General features: G+C 37.3%; 1 protein-coding gene across 1 annotated transcript; it reads left to right on the top strand.

Annotated features, from left to right (window-relative positions):
- Window positions 1-16: 16 nt before the first annotated feature.
- Window positions 17-17758, top strand: LOC106873173 (heat shock 70 kDa protein 13). Its single transcript, XM_014920402.3, has 7 exons — window positions 17-155; window positions 5208-5297; window positions 7354-7459; window positions 9130-9274; window positions 12444-12663; window positions 14998-15168; window positions 16805-17758. Exons 1-7 carry the CDS (start codon window positions 131-133, stop codon window positions 17344-17346), a joined length of 1299 nt encoding a protein of 432 aa, XP_014775888.1. The 5' UTR covers window positions 17-130; the 3' UTR covers window positions 17347-17758.
- The last annotated feature ends 7368 nt before the right edge of the window (window positions 17759-25126 follow it).

Raw genomic sequence — 25126 nt, forward strand, 5'->3', positions numbered from 1 at the left:
CCCTTAGTAGTAAATATGACCCGCTAGGATCGCTGTAATTAACACGTGTATTTCCCTGTTGAATCAATCTTGTCAACAACCGGTTTCTAAATTTTATTTCTTCTCCCACTACCTGTGACTTGGAGCTAAGATGGGAGTTGGATTCGTAATTTTAGGTAAGTAATGGCTTTATATATTTATCTGACAATTATATTTTGTAACTTTTTTTTCATTCGTTAAAGTAATATACCTAATATTAACAAAGAAATGAGAGATATTGGATATAATTCCTGGCTTATCGCTCTCAGATCAGAATCCGGCAAAGGAATGAATTATTTCTTTTATCTTTAACGATGACGACACCAACAGGATTTTTCCACACAACGGCTTTATTTTGCTCCCAAACGTATCTTTTATAAAGCCTTGGTAGGATACACTAAGATATTGTGGATATTACTAATTGTACTTGTGATTAAATTCTCAATTCCCATATGGTTATTATTGATAAGCTGGACGCGTTTACCTACTTAAATGTAATACTGTTTAGTTCTTATCGTTATCAAATTTCGTTATTTCAGTTTATATATATATCTTTTATCTTTTACTTGTTTCAGTCATTAGGCCGTGGCCATGCCTTGAAGAATTTTTAATCGAATGAATCGACCCCAATACTTTTCTTCTTAAAGCCTGGTACTTATTCCATAGGCTGTTTTGCCGAACCGCTAAGTTACGGGGACGTAAACGCACCAATAGCAATTGTCATGCGGTGGTGGGACACACACACACGTCGAGCTTTTAGCTTCCATCTACAAAATCCACTCACAAGGCTTTTGTCGGCCCGAGGCTATAGTAGAAGACACTTGCCCAAGGTTCCACACGGTGGGAGTGAATCCGGAACCATATGGTTGGGAAGCAAACTTCTTACCACACAGCCACACACACACACACACATTTATTTCGATATCTTTTACTATGCGAATGTCTAATGTATTTTATATTTCATCTTATTTACCTAGACAATGAAAGAAAACTGGGATTTCATTTTAATTACGGAATGGTCACAAGTGGAATACTTTTGATTGGGGATGACTGGGACTAAACAATAATAAAAAATAAGAATAAAATGTAAGCAGGATAATGTAGTCCTGTACATCTTATAACTTAGAGACAGGATGATCATGGTTTGGTCATGTTTGATCATTCATCTAAACATGATTTCATCCGAATTCACAACTTAATGTTACATTAAGCTACAGGGTTACAGTTAACATATACTGCTAGCAAAGACCGAGACGTAAATGTTTAAAAGTGCGCGGTTTGGGAATATACATGTATATAGAAAATTGATTTAAATGATTAAAAGATTGGCAACCTTTGTTGAACTGAGTAGCAGAATTTTCAAGAGTGAAGTATCATAGATTGATAAATTAAAATATATATATATAAGAAAAGAAAAATAGATTGATGTTGAAAATCGTTAATTATCGGTTGCGTTTATACGTTGGAGCGTTTTCATTCGGCTGCTTAAAATTTCGTGTTTCCTAGCTGACAACAACTGAAGGCGTGGGCTGTTTTAGCAGACGGAATATTTTGACAGCCCTTGGTTTGTCAACTGACAACTGTTGAATTTATAAACACAAACAGCTCATTTGGCGATGTGTGTTGATATTTCTCCTGCAACATAAATATTAACATTAAACTCTAGAGTAGAATTTATATTATTTTCTTTCAGGTTCCTATTGTTTCTTTTTTCTTTCTCGTTTCCATATCAGTTCTGAGATTTTTCATCTTGGAGTTAACTCCTCTTGCGAAAACTGTATTTTTTTTTTAATATAAAATATGTTCGCAGACAGAAATAGCAGGGTAAGCCACATTAGTTTGAATTTTGTTTTGAAATAACATTAGTATCTGAGTACCTGCTTTTGCTGTCCATGAAGATATTTTACATTAGACATGATATTTATAACTTGTTGCAAAAAATTTCTAGATATACTTGGTGCAGTATAACATTAAAACAAAAACGCTATTAATGCTCTAGTAGTTTATTAAATCAAACTAGCAAGGAAAAAGTGCTAAGATAGCGAACCAAATTTACTGAAGCCCTTAGTAACTGTAGGTTCATAAACACTGTCATTGTAGACAGTTAAAGAGAGTATTCAGTCACTGATGACTTTTTCTATAGTATTGTATAACATTGAAAGAAAATATTTCTTGGACCTGTAATGTAGTAGTTTATGAGGCCAACACTTTGGAAAAATGAATTGTCATGAACAGCTGTTACATATTCCCAAGTTTTTAATTATCAGATGTGTTAAGTAGCTTTAGAATGCTCTAGCAACTAGTTTTATATTATTTAGATATGACTACTATTTGTAGCAGTTCCAACAATAAAGTTGAGGCCTCTTTGTTGGCCCATGTACAGTTATTAGTTGACATGTCTAACTTCATTGGAAGTTTGAAGAAACCTCAGTTCTGATAATTAGGTAGTTGTGTAATGAAATAGTTGTGTAATTTTTTTTCCTTTTTTCCATCTTCATCTGAGGATGGTGCATAATTATGACCCTTTTCAGAGCCTTTGAGACTGGTGGGGTATTCTCAGGCAGTAGATCTAACCCTAAATGCTTACAATAAAATTAACTCTTGTAAAGGTACCCAGAGGTTAGATGGTGGTGTTAAAATGGGCAAAGATTAAGATGAGTCAAATCAATCGCCTAAGAACAGTAACATAATGATTCCAATGAACTTCGAGAAATTTGATGTTTGAACTGAGAATTCAAATTTTTGATGATAATTAATTTAGTATTTGTACTAATCACAGCTAGATAAGGTGACAGAGTTCTAACATTAACAATTTGTATATCATTTCACACTGCATTTTTGATAAATAACACAACTTTTAGTGGCTCAGTTCTCCTTGAAAATAGACATCTTGAAGAGCTGCAGTTAACAGTTGTAAGAAAGAGTACTGAAATTAATGCATACTTCTTCAGCTAATTCTGATGGGCTGCTCCTCAAGTTCTCTGATGGATAATGTTTAAACAGGAATCAATTCCACTTAGTTTTATCCACAGATAAAAAGCATTCACTGATTTTCCATTGACTAAATAGCTTAAGGGGCATTTATTGATTTTATGCGGTATGTTGGTATGTATTCAAGCTACATGCCTACATTTTAATTCTCTTTCTTCTATGCTAACCATACTAATTTTTTCTAGTTCTGAGAGGTGGTCAGCTGGCAGAATCATTAGCACACCAGGCAAAATACTTAGTAACATTTTGCCTTTCATCCTTTCAGGGTCAGTAAAATAAGAACCAGTTGAGCATTGGGGTTGATGTAATCAACTAGCTCCCTCCCTCTCCCCAGAAGTTGTTGGCCTTGTGCCAGAATTTGAAATCAATATTTTGTAGTGCTGTTATTTTTACATTATTTACAGTTGACGGATATTTGTCCTCATCTTGTTTGTTGTTAACACAACGTTTCGGCTGATATACCCTCCAGCCTTCATCAGGTGTCTTGAGGAAATTTCGAACCTGGGTTCTCATTCCTAAGGTATTTTTCGATGTTGTTGTTGTTATTATTATTCAGGTCACTGCCTGGAATCGAACTCAGAATCTTGGGGTTAGTTGCTTGCGCTCTTAACCACTATGCCCATGCTCAACTGGTATTTATTTCATTGACTGTGAAAGGCTGAAAGGCAAAGTCAACCTCAACGGAATATGAACTTAGAATGTAAAAATGGATGAAATGCCACTAAACGTTTTGCCTGGTGTAGTAATGAATCTGTCAGCTTGCTGCCTTAATACTCCTTGATATATCACTACGTGTTCATGCTAAAGTACAATAGAACCTCACAGTATGAGTGCCCCATTGTACAAGTAATTTGCTGTATGAGCCATGACTCAAGCGAATTTTTGTCTTGAAGTACAAGCGGAAATCTGCAGTACAAGCAAACAAATCATCCCACCATTAAGATAATTCAGTTAATAAAACCAGTTTACGTGTTTCTTTTGCATTCTCTTTTTTATAATTGTCATTTTACTTGTAACTACACCTCTTCTGTTTTAAAATGCATCAAAAATTATTTTTGAGTGGTTTTTGGGAGCTGGAATGGACTAATTATATTTTAGTTAATTTCAATGGGGAAAATTGATTTGTAAATTGAGTAAATCGTAAGATGAGCTCAGTCATGGAACGAACTAAACTGGTACTGTGAGGTACCACTATACTCAATTCTTGCTGTCTCAGTCCATCTATTTCTAAATGGGAAACTTAGTGGGTACAGTTTGTTGCTATCAACAAACATGACCTTGTATAGTTGGTGAGTGTTTTTGCTAACTTGTAGTGCTGAGTTCAAGTCCTACTATAATAGAAGTGCTCACACAATGGCCCTGTTTCAATCATATTTATTATGACCATGATAGAAGGGACTACCTGTGAACAACCATTCCAATCTTGGATAACCTGTGTCATTAATTGATAGGTACATGGCTGTGTAGGTAAAAAGCTTACTTTGCGACCACATGGTTTCGGGTTCAGTCCCACTTCACTGCTCCTTGGGCAAGTATCTTCTGCTCTATAGCTCCAGGCCAACCAATGCCTTGTGAGTAAACTTGATAGACAAAAATTGTGTGGAAGCCTACTGTGCATATGTACACACACACACACACACACTCACTCTCTCTCTCACACACACACACACATGTATGTGTGTGTGTGTGTGTCCCCACCCCACTGCTTGACAATTAGTGTTGGCTTGCTTATATCCCTGCAACTTAGTTGTTTAGCCAAAGGGACCAGTAGGAAAAGTACCAGATTTATAAAATAAGTACTGCAGTTGATCTGTTTGACTAGAAACTCTCCAACGCAGTGCTCCAGCATGGTCATGTCCCACTGACTGAAACCAGTAAAAGATAAAATGATTCAACCTCAGCAGCCTGTGTATTGTGCTTTCTCACCTCTGCCCCATGTTTATTTAATCTGGCCCAAATATTCCACCTGTTTTATGTCAAAACTAACCAGATCCAACCTCTCACTCTTACCTTACAATGTCATTCTAAAAATATACGAACACACTATTGAAATCTTGAAACTACAAAATAATGCGTATTTAATTCAAACCAATGCGAGTAAATAGGCAATACATTTGACAGAGTAATCTGAATGCTAAAGGTTTAAGATATCTTATCTGTGTTAATACACGATGCATTGTTCTGTTCTGTTCTTTTAGGTTCTTCCATCTTGGCATTGCTGTTGGCTGGTTATTTGGCTCAGTATCTGCTGCCACCTCCTGTACCAAAGATCCTTGGAATAGACTTGGGTAAAAAAAAAAATGCTTTATTTTCCTGTCTTTGCCTATCTTTCTAAATGCATATTCATGAATTTCTAAATGTGTATTCATTTCAAAAGTATTTATATGAATTATTGGTAGAAACCTTTAATAAGATGAAAACTACAAAAAAACGGTGACAGCTGATGTAATTAATTTGAAGTTAATCAACCTAGTGATAGGTGCTTGATTAACTTCAAATTAATTACATCAGCTGTCACCTATCATGAGGTTGAAAACCGACATGTTTTCCATATTTCAGCTTTAATACGTGTACACAAACTTCACAAATGCATACTCTATGTAAGCTTCACACACACACACACACACACACACACTACCTACATCAAGACACTAACAGATGTGCTTACACACATGCACAGATATAATGATTTTGGTATGACACAGATGTAATACTTTTGGTAATGTTCATATTTAAAGATTTATATCTTAATATTCTATTTCAATATTAAGAAATATTCACCCTGATAAGATGATCAGGTCATTTTATGTGCCCAAGGATGTGAGAAGAATGAAAGGCCATGTATATTCCTTAAGAATATACATACCTTTCTCTGCCTATTGAGATTCAAATACTTTTTTTTAAGAATTTCAAATAAAAATCTCCTCATTATTTTTTGTATCTCATAGAAATATCATTTCCTTCCGATGTATTGAAAGAAGCACAAGCACTTTCACACACACATGTATACACACAACAGAACTTCTGACTACCAAATTCACTCACAAGGCTTTGGTTGACCTGAAGCTATAGCAGAAGACACTTGCTCAAGGTGCTGTGCAGTGGGGCTGAACCCAAAACCATGTGGTTGAGAAACCGGCTTCCTACAATCTTGCAACACCTCAATCTATTGCCTACAAAATGCTTTGGGTGTTACAATATATTCAGTTGGTAACCATTGTTGAAGAAATGTCCTTTTCTACTCTAGGCACAAGGCCTGAAATTTTTGGGGAGGCGGAGGGTGGGGGGGGGTCGATTGATTGATTCCAGTATGCAACTGGTACTTAGTTTATTGACCCCAAGAGGATGAAAGGCAGAGTTAACCTCGGTGGAATTTGAACCCAGAATGTAAAAACAGACAAAATACCACTAAGCATTTCGCCCAACGTGCTAACGATTCTGCCAGCTTACTGCCTTTTTGCTGAAGAAATATCTGTAAGACTTTATACCTCTGAAGTTTTAAAGCTGAACTATTGATCAAATTAGTTTCTATTGCTTCAGCATTGTGGTGGTCTTCATCCTCTTTTGCCTTCAGAAGTCACTTGTTTATTACATGTTGATGAAAGCTAAATGGTGAGGGTGATGGTGATGCTGGTCTGCTCACTCACACACACACACACACACACACACACATATATATATATATATATATGTATATATATATATATATATATATATATATGTCCAAAGAGCTTCTGCAGGACAGATAATGTTGACAGTGATCTGAAGTGTTTCAACATTGATGTCAAACTAATACAAAACCAAGAAAAGATTGAAACAAAGAAGTTATGCTTAACAGCATTTTGTCTGTCTTTACATTCTGAGCTCAAATTTTACTGGGGTCAACTTGGCCTTCCATCCTTTTGGGGTTGATAAATTAAGTACCAGTGAAACACTGGGGTCGATGTAATTAACTAGTCTTTTCCCTCAAAACTTCAGGCTTTGTGCCTATAGTAGAAAAGATTATTATTATTATTATTATCATTATCATTTAAGGTAGCGAGCTGGCAGAACCAATAGCACGCTGGGCGAAATGCTTGGCAGTATTTCATCAGCCGCTACGTTCTGAGTTCAAATTCCACTGAGGTCAACTTTGCCTTTCATTCTTTCTCAGTTGATAAAATAAGTATCAGTTGACTACTGGGGTCAATGCATTCGACTCATCCCCTCCCCTGAAATTGCTGGCCTTGTGCCAAAATTTGAAATCATTATTATTGTTGTTGTTGTTGTCATCATTATTATTATTATTATTATTATTATTATTATTATTATTATTATTATCATCATCATTATTATCTTCAAAAGGTACAACCTACTCCTGTATTGGAATGTACCATGCAGTGTCTGGAAGAGTAGATATTTTGTCTGTCCAAAATGAACAGCAGTGTATTCCAAGTGTTGTAGCATTCAAGTAAGAAGACTTTTCGTTCTTTGTTTCTTTAGCGGTTATTTCACTTTTATGTTATGCCTTTTACTTGTTTTAGACTTTGGACTGTGGCCATGCTAGGGGCACTGCCTTGAAGGGCTTTCGTCAAACAGCTCAGCTGTACTTAATTTTTTTTTTAAAGTCTGGTACTTATTGTGTCAGTCTTTTTTGCTGAGCCGCTAAGTTAGGAGGACACAAACAAACTAACACCAGTTGTCAAATGGTGAATGGAAAAAATACAGACACAAAGAAACTGTTATGATGTGTGTGTACATGTCGTGTATAAAATAGTATTACCCAAATATTCACACAGAACACACTCTGTGCGACTTGGATGTAGGTACAGTATTAAACCAGCACATGTCGCACTAACGCAGAGACCAACACTGTCAACTGCCCCTGATAGTTCACACAGTTCTTTATTTATTGAAATTCGATAGTCCACTTTCAGTCATGTGAGGATCATCATCATCATCATCAAAGTTTAACGTCCGCTTTCCATGCTAGCATGGGTTGGACAATTTGACTGAGGACTGGTGAACCAGGTGGCTACACCAGACTCCAATCTGTTTTGGCAGAGTTTCTACAGCTGGATGCCCTTCCTAACGCCAACCACTCCGAGAGTGTAGTGGGTGTTTTTACGTGCCACTGGCACGAAGGCCAGTCAGGAGGTACTGGCAACGGCCATGCTCAAAATGGTGTATTTTACGTGCCATCTGCACAGGAGCCAGTCTACTGGTACTGGCAACGAATTTGCTCAAATATCTTTTCACGTGCCACTGGCACAAGTGCCTGGAGGGCGACGTTGGTAATGATCATGCTCAAATACAGGTCTATCCCGTAACAGAAACACACACACATATATATAGTAAAGCTGCATGGCCTAGTGGTTGTGGGTGCAAACGATCACAGGATTGTGGTTTTGTTTCCTGGATCAGGTGGTGTGTTGTGTAAATATGTAGTGGAGCTAGGGTGTGCATATGTGTAAATGTATGCATCTGCACTTATGTTCTGTGTGAACAATGGACATGAAACTCTGCTTGCAAAGACCTGTTGGGGCAAGTGAAAGCGAAATCGTGATGGCACCTGTGCCCAGGGTCGCCTTCCTGGCACTTGTGCCAGTGGCATGTGAAAAGACATTCAAGCGAGTTCGTTGCCATTACCGCTGGACTGGCTCCTGTGCAGGTGGCATGTAAAATACACCATTTTGAGCATGGCCGTTGCCTGTACTGTCTGACTGGCCTTCGTGTGGCTGGCGTTAGGAAGGGCATCCATCTGTTGAAACTCTGCCAAATCAGATTGGAGCCAGGTGTAGCCATCTGGTTCACCAGTCCTCAGTCAAATCGTCCAACCCATGCTAGCATGGAAAGCAGACGTTAAATGATGATGATGTGTGATTGTGATTGTGAATGTATGATCCTTGCCTGCACTCTTGAAAGTTTTGAAAGTGTCAATTCTATGACATTAGAATTCCATGTTAAAATGTTTACGATAACCAACTGTAGATTTGGAAAAATTGAAGGGCTTATTGATAAGTAAATAGAAATTATAAAAATGGAAACTTTATTTTTAAAGTAAATTTTATCTTTTCATTTCTAAATTAAAAATGAGTTGGTTTGCCAATTTTGTATCTGTACAGTTTTGTTTTATTTTAGTGAAAGTGGTGTATTTGTTGGTTACGATGCTGTAGCCCAGGCAGAGTACAACCCCAAGAATACCATCTATGATAGCAAGCGCTTTATAGGGAGACATTTTACTCCTGAAGAACTTGCTGACATTCAGAAACACTACCCATTTCAGGTTTGTACAATTAAATCTTGTGTAACTGAGACAAATTTTGTCTTCCTGTTGTGTTAGATTAAAATTAAGTTCAGTAGAATCTTAGCTAGATAGAGGGGGAACCACAGGCATTGGTACAATTAACTTTTGAGACTAGCTCAGGACGGTTTAGTTAGTGTGCTGGATAGTCACTAAATTGTGTTACTTTAGTAGTATTGTTTCTGCAGGTAATGCTGTTGGTAACATCGTCTCAGATATAAATCTTTATTCACCTTCTGCAGATTAAAATTTAATTTTTTTAACCAGATGAAAAAGTGTCTAAGTCCCATGATGTTTCAGGGCCTTTGAGACTTGTTGGAAGAAGAGTAAAAGTTCTCCTTAGACTAGAGATTTGATTTCTTGCAATATTGTAGAATTCATTAAAGGCACACAATAATGAGATGGTGATCTTAAAATGGTAGCTGGATTGAGTTTATCACCAAAGAATCCTAATGTTTTCTCCAACTGGCTTCCAAACAATTTTCATTTCCCAAATTTCATATTTCATTCACAAGTTTTTTGCTAGAGGTACTGAGTAATTGGATCAATTCTGAAACAATGTAGTTGAGATGAAAACTTTTTAACTCATCTTAATCACTCAGATTACTCTGTCAAATGTAATTCTTGTTTTTCCTCATTGTTTTGAATTAATCATGCATTATCTCGTAGCTTTGAGATTTTCTTGATGTGATTGCTTACTTTGAGATTGTTGGGTAGGTGTTAGAAACTGGATTTGACCAGTTTGAATATTCAGGTGTTAGAAACTGGATTTGACCAGTTTGAACATAAAATGAGTAGAATATTTTGGCTGGATATGACTGGCTTAAATGCTAAAGGGTCATGCCTGCACCCAGTATGGGTATATGAAAAATGTGGTGCTATATAGTTGTTAATCATGGAGAGCAAAACCAACGGCTTTATAAATAATTGTTATTCGCTGGATGTGCAACATAATTCAGATGAACAAATGCAAGTCAGCAAGAAAACTGAGGATGAATATAACAGAGACGTTGGTTTGTATTTCATTAATAAGCTTCAGAGTTGTTTTAGTGCACACGATATAGAACAATAATGCTTGTTAAGTAAAAGTGGCACAAAATGTGTGTAAAGATATGTAGAGGATAGGTAGATTGAACCAAGACTTCTTATGAAACAGGTAGGTTTATCCTGAAAAAATTGAGTCTCAGAGATAAAAATAATGCAAGGTTGAGAGATTGAGAACAACTAGGAAGATATATATTATGGGCTTGTTAAATCTGTCTTAAAATTATAATGATATATTATCTGAGTGTGAACTATATATTAACAATATAAAAAACAAGAGCACTCAAAGAGCGCAAACCTCTGCCAAGGCAACACCGACATCCTCTCAACGATTAGCCAGAGATGATTTTTCAAATGAGAATATCTAAAATAAACTCAACTGCTCTCATAAACGAGAATGCTAAAAACGAATGTGGCCACTTTCAAAAATTAAATAAAAAAACAGGAAAAATAATCCAGAATCCTTGTCCAGTACTAGATCGATCCCAAAATCTAAACAGTTCATGCCAGTCATGAAGCCAAATATTCCTGAAAGTTTCATTCGAATCTATCCAGTGGTTCTTGAGATATCTTGTTCACGGACAAACAAACAAACATGACTGAAACAATACTGCTGCCTTCACTAAGGCAGAGGTAATAAATACCAAAATACTAAATATAAAAACCAGCATAATTAAAAGCTACTTCAATTAAATACAACACATTGCCATCCTCACTCAAATGTACATAGAAACCATACGAGAAACCAAGCTAAGACACTATGTATCGGGTCATCTCATAAATAATGTGTTTTTTTATACTTCTTATATTTTTCAAAATTTCAGCATGTAACTTATTAAATCTGGTACTTAGTCTATTGGTCTTTTTTTTGCCAAAGTGCTATGTTATGGAGACAAAAATAAAGCAATACCAGTTATCAAGTGATCTGGTGGGATAAACATGTACACAGACACACACACACGTACATACATATGATAGGCTTCTTTCAATTTCCACCTGCTAAATACTCTTTCAAGGCTTTAGTCAGCCTGGAGCTAACATAGAAAACACTCATTCAGCAACCAAGCAGTGAGACTGAACCTGGAACTTTGTGGTTCGGAAGCAAACTTCTTACTACACACCCACACCTGTACTAACCAGACCTAATAAAATGCATCACCATATTGATAACTGCATCTATTCTGTTGTGTATAACACTTCAAATGAAATTTCTTCTTCTTTTGTTGCACACGCTGTGAAGTGGCTTCAGTGTCAAGAATTTCCTTCTTTCCATAACTAGAATTCTTAAAAAGCAAAACCCATAGTACTCATTAAGACTGGCAGTCTGTCATCTCTTTTGTTATGTTAATCTGTCTATCTATCTTCTTTAGTGAGTGTATGTGTATCTCCAACCGTCTGATCAACTGTACATGTTTCTCCTTGTTTTTCTTTTACAACGCCTCTACTTGTCCTTATATGTGCTTATGTATGTCTACATGCTTGCCTGCTCGCTTTACTATCTTTGTATTTGTTTGTCTGCTTGCCTGTTTCCGAGAATCTTACTGCCTTTATTGCACATCTTTCCATCTGCCTCTTGTATGTGTCTTATTTAATCCTATACCAATTAAAGTGGCAGCGCAATGGCCCAGTGGTTAGGGCAGCGCACTCGCGGTCATAGGATCACGGTTTCGATTCCCAGACCGAGCATTGTGAGTGTTTATTGAGCGAAAACACCTAAAGCTCCACGAGACTCCGGCAGGGGATGGTGGCGAACCCTGCTGTACTCCTTCACCACAACTTTCTCTCACTCTTTCTTCCTGTTTCTGTTGTGCCTGTAATTCAAAGGGTCAGCCTTGTCATACTGTGTCACGCTGAATATCCCCGAGAACTACGTTAAGGGTACACGTGTCTGTGAAGTGCTCAGCCACTTGCACGTTAATTTCACGAGCAGGCTGTTCCATTGATCGGATCAACTGGAACCCTCAACGTTGTAAGCGACAGAGTGCCAACAAATACCAATTAAAATAAAGAAAAAAAATGAAATGATTCCCTGATATGTAGTTACCAACATAAAAGTAAAATGTTTACTATATCTCTTCTGATTTAACATCTCCATTTTGTTTTTCAGATGTCTTTAAGGAATGGCAAGCATCCTGTGTTCCACATCAATGTTAATAATAACCTAACATACAAGACACCTGAAGAAATTAGCAGCATTCTTCTTCAAACTCTAGTTGCAGCTGCAGACCGGAACTTGTCAGTAGCTGTTAAGAAAGTTGTCATCTCTGTACCAGCAGAATTTGATGAAATGCAGCGGAATTACACGAGAAAATCTGCAAATCTCCTTGGTATATTTTGTTTCTTGCATATTTCTCTGTGTTTGTGTGTGTATGTATACATACATGTATATATATATATATATATATCATCATCATCATCATCGTTTAACGTCCGCTTTCCATGCTAGCATGGGTTGGACGATTTGACTGAGGACTGGTGAAACCGGATGGCAACACCAGGCTCCAGTCTAATTTGGCAGAGTTTCTACAGCTGGATGCCCTTCCTAACGCCAACCACTCAGAGAGTGTAGTGGGTGCTTTTACGTGTCACCCGCACGAAAACGGCCACGCTCGAAATGGTGTCTTTTATGTGCCACCCGCACAAGCCAGTCCAGGGGCACTGGCAACGATCTCACTCGAAAATCCTACGGGAGCCAGTCAGGCGGTACTGGCAATGGCCATGCTCAAAATGGTGCATCTCATGTGCCACCCGCACAAGAACCAGTCCAGGGGCACTGGCAACGATCTTACTTGGCTTGCCTGGTCTTCTCACGCACAGCACATTTCCAAAGGTCTCGGTCCGTAGTCATCGCCTCGGTGAGGCCCAATGTACGAAGGTCTTGCCTCACCACCTCAGCCCAGGTCTTCCTGGGCCTACCTCTTCCACGGGTTCCCTCAACTGTTAGGGTGTGGCACTTTTTCACGCAGCTATCCTCATCCAGTCTCACCACATGTCCATACCAGCGCAATCGTCTCTCTTGCACGCCACAACTGATGCTTCTAATGTTCAGCTTTTCTATGTATATGTATATATACATATGTATATGTATATATACGTATGTATATATATGTATTATCATTGTTTGACATCCATTTTCCAAGCTGGTATGGGTTTGATGGTTTGACTGAAGTCTGGAAAGCCAGCAACTGCACCAGGCTCCAATCTGAGCTGGTAATATTTCTACAGCTGGATGCCCTTTCTAACACCAACCACTCCGAGAGTGTTATGAATGCTTTTTACATGCGACCGGCACAGGAGCCAGCCAGGCAGACCTGATATCAATTGTGTTCGGATAGTGCTTTTTATGTGCCATTGGCACAGGAGTCTGTCAGGGGGCACTGTCATCGGTTACGGTTCAGATGATGCTTTTTATGTGCCACCAGCACGGGAGCCAGTCAGGCAGACCTGGCATCGACCATGCTGAAATGGTGCTTTTTACATGCCACTGGCATGTGAGCCAGTGAGGGGGCACTGGCCACAACTACAATTTTGGTTTTATTTGACAGAACAGATCTTCTCAAGCATATCGCCCGGTCAAAAATGGAGGAGATAAGATGTTAAAAAGTTGTAAGAAATTTATTCATGCATACAATCGTTTTGTACAAAGATAGAAATTCATTTTAGAATTTGCAAATATCAAAGTACTTATCAGTGCAGAGAAAAAATAATAATAGGAACTTAAAAAAAGAGCAGAGAAGTTGGATGTATGAGTTTCATGTTTATCTGTTCCTATCTATGTGTGATAGTGATGGGAGTCATGTCAATTATTAAACCACAACTAACAGATGAATGGTTAGGGGATGATATAGATATAGAGATATCGATAACACTCTCTCTATAGATTAGTATAGATTTGCTAATTAAATTTCCATCTATGCAGCATAAGGCAACTTAGAGAAAATGAGAAAATGTTACCTAATGTAGATTAAATCTAACTGTTGAAAACAATACTTGTTTTTTTTTTATACTATTTCTCTACCAAAATACAACTCCCCAAAACAGCAATATTCGCAACTACAAAGGCAAAAAAGAAAAAATAACGAATCTACCCAGCCTTGATCAATTGCAGACGCGTTTCTGGATTAAAGAGGTGCAAATTATATTACTCGAACTTATTTCCTTCATCAGTGCAATACTTCTACTATAACTTTGAGTCAACCAAAATATTGTGAATGTGTTCTGTCGACAGAAACTGAAAGAAACCCTTTGTGTTTGTTTGTGTGTCATGTGTATTAATGTCTCCTTGTCTTGACATTATGTGACAGTTGTAAATGAGTGTCACTGTCAAGTAAGCAGTCTTCTCCATTTTCAGTTTTTTGTGAAAACATGTCTGGCCATGGAGGAAACGTTACTGTGTTTGGAAGCAGGTGAGGGTTGGTGACAGGAAGAGCATCAGGTCATCATAAATCTGCCTCAATAAATTCTGTCCAACCCATGTAAGCATGAAAAAGTGGAAGTTAAAACAATGATAATGATGAGGAACCAGCACTGGTTATTTGTTAAAATATACATTTTCCAATGTAACATCTCACTTTCATTCTACTGTGTGAATATTTTACTTGCTGTTGTGGTATTTTCTCTATCGGTATTTCCTTCTAATGACAAAATACACTCCCTTTCAGGTCTTCAAGTGATGCGGATAATCAATGAACCTACAGCTGCTGCTATGGCTTATGGTTTCCACAGTGCACCAAGTCTTTGCTATATAATTGTTGTAGATTTAGGTGGTGGAACGCTAGATGTTTCCTTGCTCAATGTGCAAGGGGGAATGTTTTTGACCCTCGCAATGGCTGGTAAGAATCATTAATACTTACTTCAAACTCAACTGCTAATCACAGAACACAGGAATTCTCAGCATTGTGATTAAGAAGTTCACTTTGCAGTTCTCTTGTTCTAGGTTTGCAGCTCTTTAAGCAAGTATTTTTCACCATCATAGAGTCTTGTTAATCCAAACTTTGTAAATGAAATTGATTAAAAGGAAACTGAGAGAAAATCTTGATGATGGACTTTACCTATTCTTAGGTGGTAAACTTAAACTGTTATCTGGTCAACACCACTTCCTGGTCCTTGAGTATGTTTAGCTCTTTGACATTCAGATCATTCTGTTAAATGTAGTGCTTATATATATATATGTATTCACATTATTTTGAATTACTTATGGATTGTCTTGTAGCTTTGAGATTTCAATGATGTGATTGTTTATTTTAGAATGACATTGTAGGTACGTGTGAGAGACTGGATTTGGCTAATTTGAACATAAAGCAGGTAGAATATTTGGACCAAATATGGCTGGTTTATATGCCAAATGGTCAAGTCCATTCTGTTGGAAGCATTAAGGCCAGATCTGTTTCTAACTCGGTTTTGGATACCCTGGATAAAAGGCCATGGCTACTAACTTTTCTCTGTTTAATCCATAAAAAAATTGTGTTGAGTAGGATTTATAATATAAGTTTATATAATTTTTTCATATCCTCCTCCTCTTTCTTGGTAGATGTTTGTGGAAAGAGCTGTACGTTTGGGGTAACTGCTGATATAAGGGGCTAAATTTTTGGTGAAATTGTTGCTGTATGCAACTGTATTTTAGTAGGATAACTCCTGATTTAACCCTTTAGCATTTAAACCAACCAGATCCTATCTCACTCCTATCCTATAATGTCATTTCAAAAATATGCAAACACATGATTGAAATCTCAAAGCTACAAGGATTAATCGGAAACAATGTCAATGAATAAGCATTACATTTGACAGAATTGTCTGACTGTGACAGGGTAAAACTGTAAATTATTGAAATGGTAAACTATAGATAGTTGTTTTAACCCTTTAGGTCCAAATATTCTGTTTTATGTTCAGATCAGCTACGTTTGGCCTCACACCTATCCTACAATTCTAAAATTAAACAATATCATATAAATCTCATAGCTATGAAATAATGCATAATTAATTCAAAACAAAGTGAATGAATAAGCATTACATGTGACAGTAATTTGAATGCTAGAGGATTACGGGATCACACCTAAGATGCCAATATGACTGTAAGGGACTACAATTTGGAGAGGGAATGTAAGTACTACAGTTGGGGTGAGATGGCACAAGTCTAAGGAACTATATTTGAGGGCTAAGTGTGAGGGATTGCATTTGGGATAAATATGAGTGCAAGAGACTACTTTTGGTGGGGTAAATGTGAGTACAAAGGACTACACTTGCAGGGTAAATGTAAGAGTAGGGCATTACATTTAAAGGGTTAATGTTAGAAATTACATTTGGGTATATAAATGTAAGCAACTACATTTTAATGGTAAATGGACTATTTTAAGTAGTAAATGTGCAAGGGACTACTACTTGATGGTTAAATTTTAGGGTCTGTATTACTTAAACCTGAACCAAATGCTCTGCAAAAGAAATATTTCCTTTCTTTACTATACTTTTCAGGTAATAACCGTTTAGGCGGACAAGATTTTAACCAACGTCTTACTGACCACATGCTGGATTTGATCAGTAAACAGTTCAACAAACAGTTAGTCGACAAGACAGACAGACAGACACTGCGCTTTCAAGTAGAGGAAGCTAAATTGAAGCTGACCGACCGTTTGTCGACAGACATCAGCATGAAAATCACCTCCTTTCAAGGATCACCAACATTCCACACTACTGTCACGAGACAACACTTTGAAAATCTCAATGCTGACTTATTTAAGAAAGTGCTGGACCCTATTGATTCTGTATTGAAAACGGTACTAATGGATCGCCAAGAAGTGCATGATGTTGTTTTGGTTGGTGGATCGACTCGAATACCAAAGGTTCAGAATCTCATCAAAGAGTATTTCAACAAAGATCCAAATACGTCAGTTGAGCCGGAACTAGCTGTAGCCATTGGCGTTTCTATCCAGGCAGGCATACTTGGTGGGATGTGGCCATTAACTGTTAGTGCTGTAGAAAAACCTATACAGACCAAAAAAATTCATATTTCTTGATCAGGCGAGCAGAATTGAACTAAACAAATTGTACAGACTTTGTTATTGTTATTTATATTTTGGACTGCAATATTTTATAATTTAATTTCATAAACACATTATATTTGTGTGTGTGTGTGTGTGTGTGTGTGTGTGTGTGTGTGTGTGTGTGTGTGTGTGTGTGTGTGTGTGTGTGTGTGTGTGTGTGTGTGTGTGTGTGTGTGTGTGTGTGTGTGTGTGTGTGTGTGTGTGTGTGTGCGCGTGCGTGCGTGCGTGCGTGCATATGCATATGTGTATAAGGTGGACATACATAAACAGAAACATCTATATGTTCATTCATTCATTCATTTGTTCATTCTCATTGGTATAAAAGAAAAGATTAGTCTAGTTGTATATATATTATTTTTATTTACCTAAAATTTGGATAATCTGATATTATAGGAGTTATCTTCCTTGCTTTTTCTTTTATATCTTGTAGAGGTTTCATGGAGATTTTTGTATTTCTAATTTCAATTGATTGAAACTTTTCAATTCATTATACTGTGTATGAGAGACTGAAAAATCCCTGGCTTTGGGTAAAAGAAAATACAGGAGGATGAGTTAATTATGATTTTATTCAACATATTCCCCTCTCAGATTCACACACTTATTGCAGCGGTCCTTCAGTTTTTCTAAACCCTGTAAAAGGACTCAGAAGGTTTGGGCCTCCAACCAGGCCTTTCATGATATCCTTAAAGGCATGAACTTTTCAGTACCCAGTCAGATATATATAATCATCATCAACCATGTTTTAAATCTGGGTTTTGTCCCTGTTAACGAGGGTGGTTGGATCTACCTCAATGCCAATCAGAATTATTGAGCCTCCAGTCAGGCTTTTTGCTACCCCCTTAAAGCCAGGAACTTTCCAGCACCCTCTCATATATGTGTGAGTGTATGATTGTGTGGTTTGGAAATTTGGTTTCCAACCACGTGGTTTTGGTTTGAGTCCCCACTGCATAGCACTTTGGGAAAGTGTTCTCAACTATAGCTTTCATCCAATCAAACTTTCCATGTTGATATGGTAGAGAAAAGCTGAAAGAAGCCTGTTGTTTATGTGTGTCTATATATATGTGTGTGTGTGATTCTATCTCCTTGTCTTGATATTGTATGATAGTTGTAAATGAGCATTACTGCCTTACATGCAGTGTTGTTCCTTTCCGGTCTTCTATGAAAACCTATCTTGCAATGGAGAACATTACTCGGAAACAGGTGATGATTGATGAAAGGAAGGGCATTTGGATGAAGAAAATCTACCTCCATGAATTCCGTCTGAGCCATGCAAGCATGGAAATGTGGACGTTAAAACATTGATAGTGATTATATGTAAACACACATGCACATGCATACATGTGTTTGTGTGTGTGTGTGTGTATAATGCAGAACAGACTCTAGTTTCTTTTCACTCCAACTGTTGACACTCATAATCAGCATTCATTGTTTCCCCTGCATTTCTCTCTCTCTATACATTCGATCACTTCAAACTCTAATTAGCTGAAATGGACATGCTTTGCTGATGAGAACTAATAAGCACCATTTTTGGCTTTAAGGGACTAGATCCACTCCTTGCTACACTATCGTTATTTCCTAATAATTGCGTTTATTGTTATTGAAGTTATCTCCCTTGCTAGCTTTTGCTAGATTTAAAATACCTCATTTGTTTTCTCATAGCAAAGATAATCTTTGTGAACTGAAGTTCTATAACTTACTATATTATGAATGTAAAGTCCTGTAATTATACACACACACACACTGGTGGCTGTTTGGTAAGAAGCTTGCTTTCCAACGACATGGTTCTGGGTTTATAGTCCCACTGTGTGGCACCTTGGGCAAGTGTCTTCTACTATTGCCTCAGGCCGACCAAAGCCCTATGAGTGGATTTGGTAGTTGGAAACTGAAAGAAGCATTCGTATACATGTGTGTGTGTGTCTGAGTTTGTCCTCTCACCATCACTTGACAACCAATGTTGGTGTGTTTACATCCCCATAACTTAGGGGTTTGGAAAAAGTAATTGATAGAATAAGAACTAGGCTTACAAAGAATAAGTCCTAGGGCCGATTTCTTTGACTAAAGGCGGTGCTCCAGCATGGCTGCAGTCAGATGACTGAAACAAATGAAAGAATATATATATATACAGGGTATCCCGAAAAATTGTAGGTGTTTATTAAAATACATTTCATTTTCAAAATTTAATAGATTCTACAGACATTATTCTATTGTTTTGTCAATGCCTGTTTTCAAACTGACATCCGTCCTGGTCCAGGCACTGGTGACAACATGAAGTAATGGGATCACAGACATCACGAAAGAATTCGTTTGATATTTGTGTGCATTCTTGTTCAATGGCTGCTCTCAAATCAGCGACTGTTGCAGGTTTCATAGTATAGACTTTGTCTTTTAGGTATCTCCATAAAAAAAAGAAAGTCTGGTGGTGTGAGGTCTGGTGAATACAGAGGGTGTTCAACAAAACCCCTTCGTCCAATCCACCTCTTTGGCAAGATCTCATCAGATTAGGATCTAACATCATGATGGTAGTGTGGAGGTGCCTCATCTTGCTGAAAATAAAACTCCTCATCTTCAAAGTCTTCTCTAAGACAGTTGCAGCAAGTTCAAGTAGATGGGACCAATCACAGTAGTGTCAAAAAATAATGGTCCAATTAATCCGCTTGATGATAAGCTACACCACACTGTAACTCCTGGTAAATTAACGTGGTGTTTCACCATAACATGCGGATCGTCAGACCCTAGTAGGTGCAATTGTAGCGGTTAATTGAACCATTTAATTTGAATGTAGCCTCACCACTCCACACAATCTTAGTTGGAAAGTGTGCATCTTCTACACATCGTTCCAAGTATCTCGCAATACTACACTCTTCGGTCTGGATCATCGTCATTAATAGCATGGACTAATCTTGGAAAGTAACTTTTCCATTGACAACGCTTCAAAATACGTTGGACACACGATTTTGAAATACCTACCTCACGACTCGCTTGCCGCACAGATTTTCTTGGACTTTGGTGATATGTTTCCAGCACTCCTTCTTGCTTCGTTTAGGTTGTCGATATTCATGGTCTTCCGGAACGCTTTTCGTGGACATTCTGAACAGTTCCACCGGCTTCAAACTTATCTCTAATTCGAGTGATGGCAAGTCGCGTTGGTGGATCTATTTGAAACTCCATCTCAAACAGTCTTTGCACTTTGACTGCGTTTTCACACTTCCAGTAGCATTTTAGAATGAATTTCCTTTGCTCAAAGCTTAGTCTGACTGCCATCATTAATTCCAATGGGCTTCATCTGGAAAGAAGAACATCAATGGAGTTATTAGCTGCTAAAGTGTGTATACATTTTTTTGGGAGACCCTATATAGGAGGTTTCATGGTCTACTGGTTAAGGTGTTGCATTGACGATCGTGAAGTTGTAGCTTTGATCCTCAGACCAGGTGGTGTGTGTGTTGAGCAAGACACTCCCTCTCATGCTGCTCTGCGACCACTTCAACATCTGACATGTGGCTCACCGTGAACCTGTACAAGCAATGTCGATTTGATGGAGGGAGCAACCGAGCTTATGTGCAGTACAAGCATTTGATCTCTATGAACAATTCATCATTGCAGGTTGTTCATTGAGAACTTGCAGAAGTCTCATTTGTTTATCATTTACAACAGGAGAGTCCATCACACATACATGTATGTGCACACACACATATATATATATATATCATCATCATCATCATCGTTTAACGTCCGCTTTCCATGCTAGCATGGGTTGGACGATTTGACTGAGGACTGGTGAAACCAGATGGCTACACCAGCCATATATATATATATATATATCTTTATGTATGCACTCACATACACGTATATGTGTGTATGTGTATATATACATGTATATATGTGTGTATACACATGTATATACGTGTATATGTGTATATACACATGTATATACGTATGTATGTGTATATATGTGTATATACACATGTATATACGTGTGTATGTGTATATACACATGTATATACGTGTGTATGTGTGTATACACATGTATATACGTGTGTATGTGTGTATACACATGTATATACGTGTGTATGTATGTATACACATGTATATACGTGTGTATGTGTGTATACACATGTATATACGTGTGTATGTGTGTATACACATGTATATACGTGTGTATGTGTGTATACACATGTATATACGTGTGTATGTGTGTATACACATGTATATACGTGTGTATGTGTGTATACACATGTATATACGTGTGTATGTGTGTATACACATGTATATACGTGTGTATGTGTGTATACACATGTATATACGTGTGTATGTGTGTATACACATGTATATACGTGTGTATGTGTGTATACACATGTATATACGTGTGTATGTGTGTATACACATGTATATATGTGTGTATGTGTGTATATATGTGTGTATGTGTGTATATACATGTGTGTATGTGTGTATATACGTGTGTATGTGTGTATATACGTGTGTATGTGTATATATACGTGTGTATGTGTTTATATACATGTATATATGTGTGTATGTGTGTATATACATGCATATACTACAGCTATCACCACTGCCACTAGCTTCAATACATGTAGTTACTACCACAAAAACTGCTACAAGCTACTCACTACAAAACCAACTATGACTTCTGCCAGGCCTGTTGGCACTGTTTGGGGAATGGCTGCTGCTGCAGTAATTGCCCCTTGTTGCCACCACCACCCACACAAACATAACGGGATCACTGTCTGCACAATGACCTATACTATATAGACTAACATTTCATGACTGTTTAATTCTGATGATGGGCTTTTCTGCCTGAGACATATAAATGTTATTGAAGTTTTGTTTTTGAATTGTAAAAAGCTCTCCATCTTCGCTATTTTGTTATTTTACTTTTATTGTCATTATCATCATCATCATCATCATCGTTTAATGTCTGTTTTCCATGCTGGCATGGGTTGGACGGTTTGACAGGAGCTGGCCAGTTGGAAAGCTGCCCAAGCTCCAATTGACTGTTTTAGTATGGTTGATGTGCTTCCTAATGCCAACCACTTTTGAGAGTGTGCTGGGTATTTTCTATGTGGCACCAACATGACTGCGCGTATTGTGGTAGCAGCACGAGTGCATGTTCTATGACACTGGCATGAGTGCATGTTTTGTGGCATGGCACAAGTGCATGTTACGTGGAACTGGCACAGACACATACCATGTGAGACTGGCACATGTACATACCATGTGGCATTGGCATCTTCAAGATAAAGACCTCTCAGCTAGAAGAGGGAGTGGGGTCATGGCCATAAAGGGCATGCCTGAATGTACTTTGGCCATGATTTTATTTAGCTTGTCGTGTCTTCTCAAGTACAGCAGATCACCACAAGTCCTGGTCCCTTGTCATTTACTTGCTGAAGCCCAGTGTCTGAACATCCTTTCTCACCACTTCATCCTACATCTTGGATCTATCTCTTCCACAGGTTCCCCTCCATAATTACAAATCAGCACTTCTTTATGCAGCTGTCCTCATCCATATACATCACATGGCCATACTAGGGCAGTCTTCCTTTATGCACACAACATCTGATGCTTCTTATACTCAGTTTTCCTCCTAAATCATTTGTAGCCTATTTTGTGAAGAAATATTACCTTAATTGGAAACAAGTGAGTGTTGGTGATAGGAAGAGCATCTAGATGCAGGAAATCTGCTTCCACTTTTCTATAATTTCAAAGGTTGGACAAAATATGTTGATGTTTAAATGATGATCACACATGCACACACACATGCATATATACATATGTGTGTTTATATATATATATATATATATATATATACAGACATATATATACATACTTGTGTGTACATACATACATATGTATGTGTATAGACATGACTGTACATGGATGTATATGTATTTATATACATGAATGTGTATACACCCACACACACACAAAGGAACCCTTTCTTTAAATATATACAAAAATAAAACCAAAAGGGTACCTCAGTGATTACTTCATTTTATGAAACAAAAGCATTAAATTTAAAGAATTCAAAACATTATTCAATAGAATTAACAAAGATACACAATGCCAACTGCCATTTCAAAACATCTTAATAAAATCAATAATAGAGACAAACATTTACTATAAAACTTTGGACTCTGAACAATATCAAGCTTTCAATTCTTTTCATTTGTCACATCCCTTATAGTCTAATGTAAAAGATCTGCACAACTGTATCTCATGGAAACATCCATGATGTATGATATCAAGTGGTTAGTGATAATCTTCTTGACAGGAAATTTCACACCATCTTTTATCAATAGTGGAATACATGAGCCAAGAAAATTAACATCCATGTACTAAGACAAACAAAACCAAAAGCTATACCAGAATTGAAAGCCTTGTCTTACATTTCCATTCATAATTTTAAAAGCAACGAGGCCACCAACATGATATTTCAAAGCATAAGAACACATACCAGTCATTCCAGGATTAAGAAAATTCTTCAAACACATACTATCATTAAAAGCAAATCACAGCCCAAACCAGTGAAAAAGATATTAGCAAAGGCCAATTAACAGAAGCAACAGTAAAAAAAAAAATGCAGAAGTTGCAGCTGTGGTATATGTTTAAACCTGTCAGAAGGATCAGAGATCTGTTTTAAACAAGGACAACTCTTCAAAATAATGTTATATGTGCATTGGCTCAGGATACATAGAAAACTACATAGGGTAAACTGGGATAACCTTAAGACAATGCATAAGTCTGCATAGACCTCAAATTCGGACACTGGAAAGAAGTAATTGGGTCTCAGTGAATATATAGCTAGTGGTTGGCGTTAGGAAGGGCATCCAGCTGTAGAAACCCTGCCAAATTAGATTGGAGCCTGGTGTTGCCATCCGGTTTCACCAGTCCTCAGTCAAATCGTCCAACCCATGCTAGCATGGAAAGCGGACGTTAAACGATGATGATGATGATGATATGCCAGCAAGAAATAACCAAATTTCATGATCTTTTCCATGTATCAATTTCCTGATGGCACACTGCAACAAAAAACACATTAACAAAGGAACCACATTCATAATCAAATACTAACCGCTTCTTAAAACTGTGGGAAAGAAGATTAGCACTGCTGCTGCTACTGCTGTAGCAACTACTGCTGTAGCAACTACTGCTTTTACTACTGCTGCTACTACTACTACTACTACTACTACTACTACTTTGCCCACACCTATTATTACTGAAGGAGTGGAACAAATCATTCCCACTACATCTATGACTTCTACCATTTCCACCACTTCTGTTACTACAAATACTGCTTAAGTTACTATTACTTCCATTAGTAAGACAGATTCAGCCACTACTACTGTGATCACTATCATTACTGCTACTACTACTGCCACCTACCATACATCCTCTCTAACAACTATGAACCACTTCTTAATATCAACATTATTGGTAAGCAACAATAACTGCCACTGCCAAAACTGTTATTACTACTGTTATGACCCAGCAACCACCAGGGGAGCAATAACACTACTATTTGAAGTTTATAAGAAAAACATGTGAACATTTGAAAACTGCTTAGAGAAAAGATTAATTTAATTTATTGCATTTTATTTTTGCTTTGCTTATTGCATGAATAAATTATTTTAAAACAATTGAAACTGGTAACATATTTTGATGATGTAAATATTCTAAGTCTTTTATTCATAAAATTGTCAAAGCATCTTCTCTTGTTTTTGATATATAAATATATATA

Source organism: Octopus bimaculoides, chromosome 14 (assembly GCF_046866305.1).
Source record: "Octopus bimaculoides isolate indiv1 chromosome 14, ASM4686630v1, whole genome shotgun sequence".
Classification (NCBI taxonomy): domain Eukaryota; kingdom Metazoa; phylum Mollusca; class Cephalopoda; order Octopoda; family Octopodidae; genus Octopus; species Octopus bimaculoides.

Bases quoted from the DNA above. Each gene is read 5' to 3' on its own strand.
- LOC106873173 (XM_014920402.3), top strand. From the start codon at position 131: ATGGGAGTTGGATTCGTAATTTTAG. The intron at 7,460-9,129 runs GTAAGAAGACTT...GTTTTATTTTAG, and splicing joins CCAAGTGTTGTAGCATTCAA to TGAAAGTGGTGTATTTGTTG. The intron at 15,169-16,804 runs GTAAGAATCATT...TATACTTTTCAG, and splicing joins TTTGACCCTCGCAATGGCTG to GTAATAACCGTTTAGGCGGA.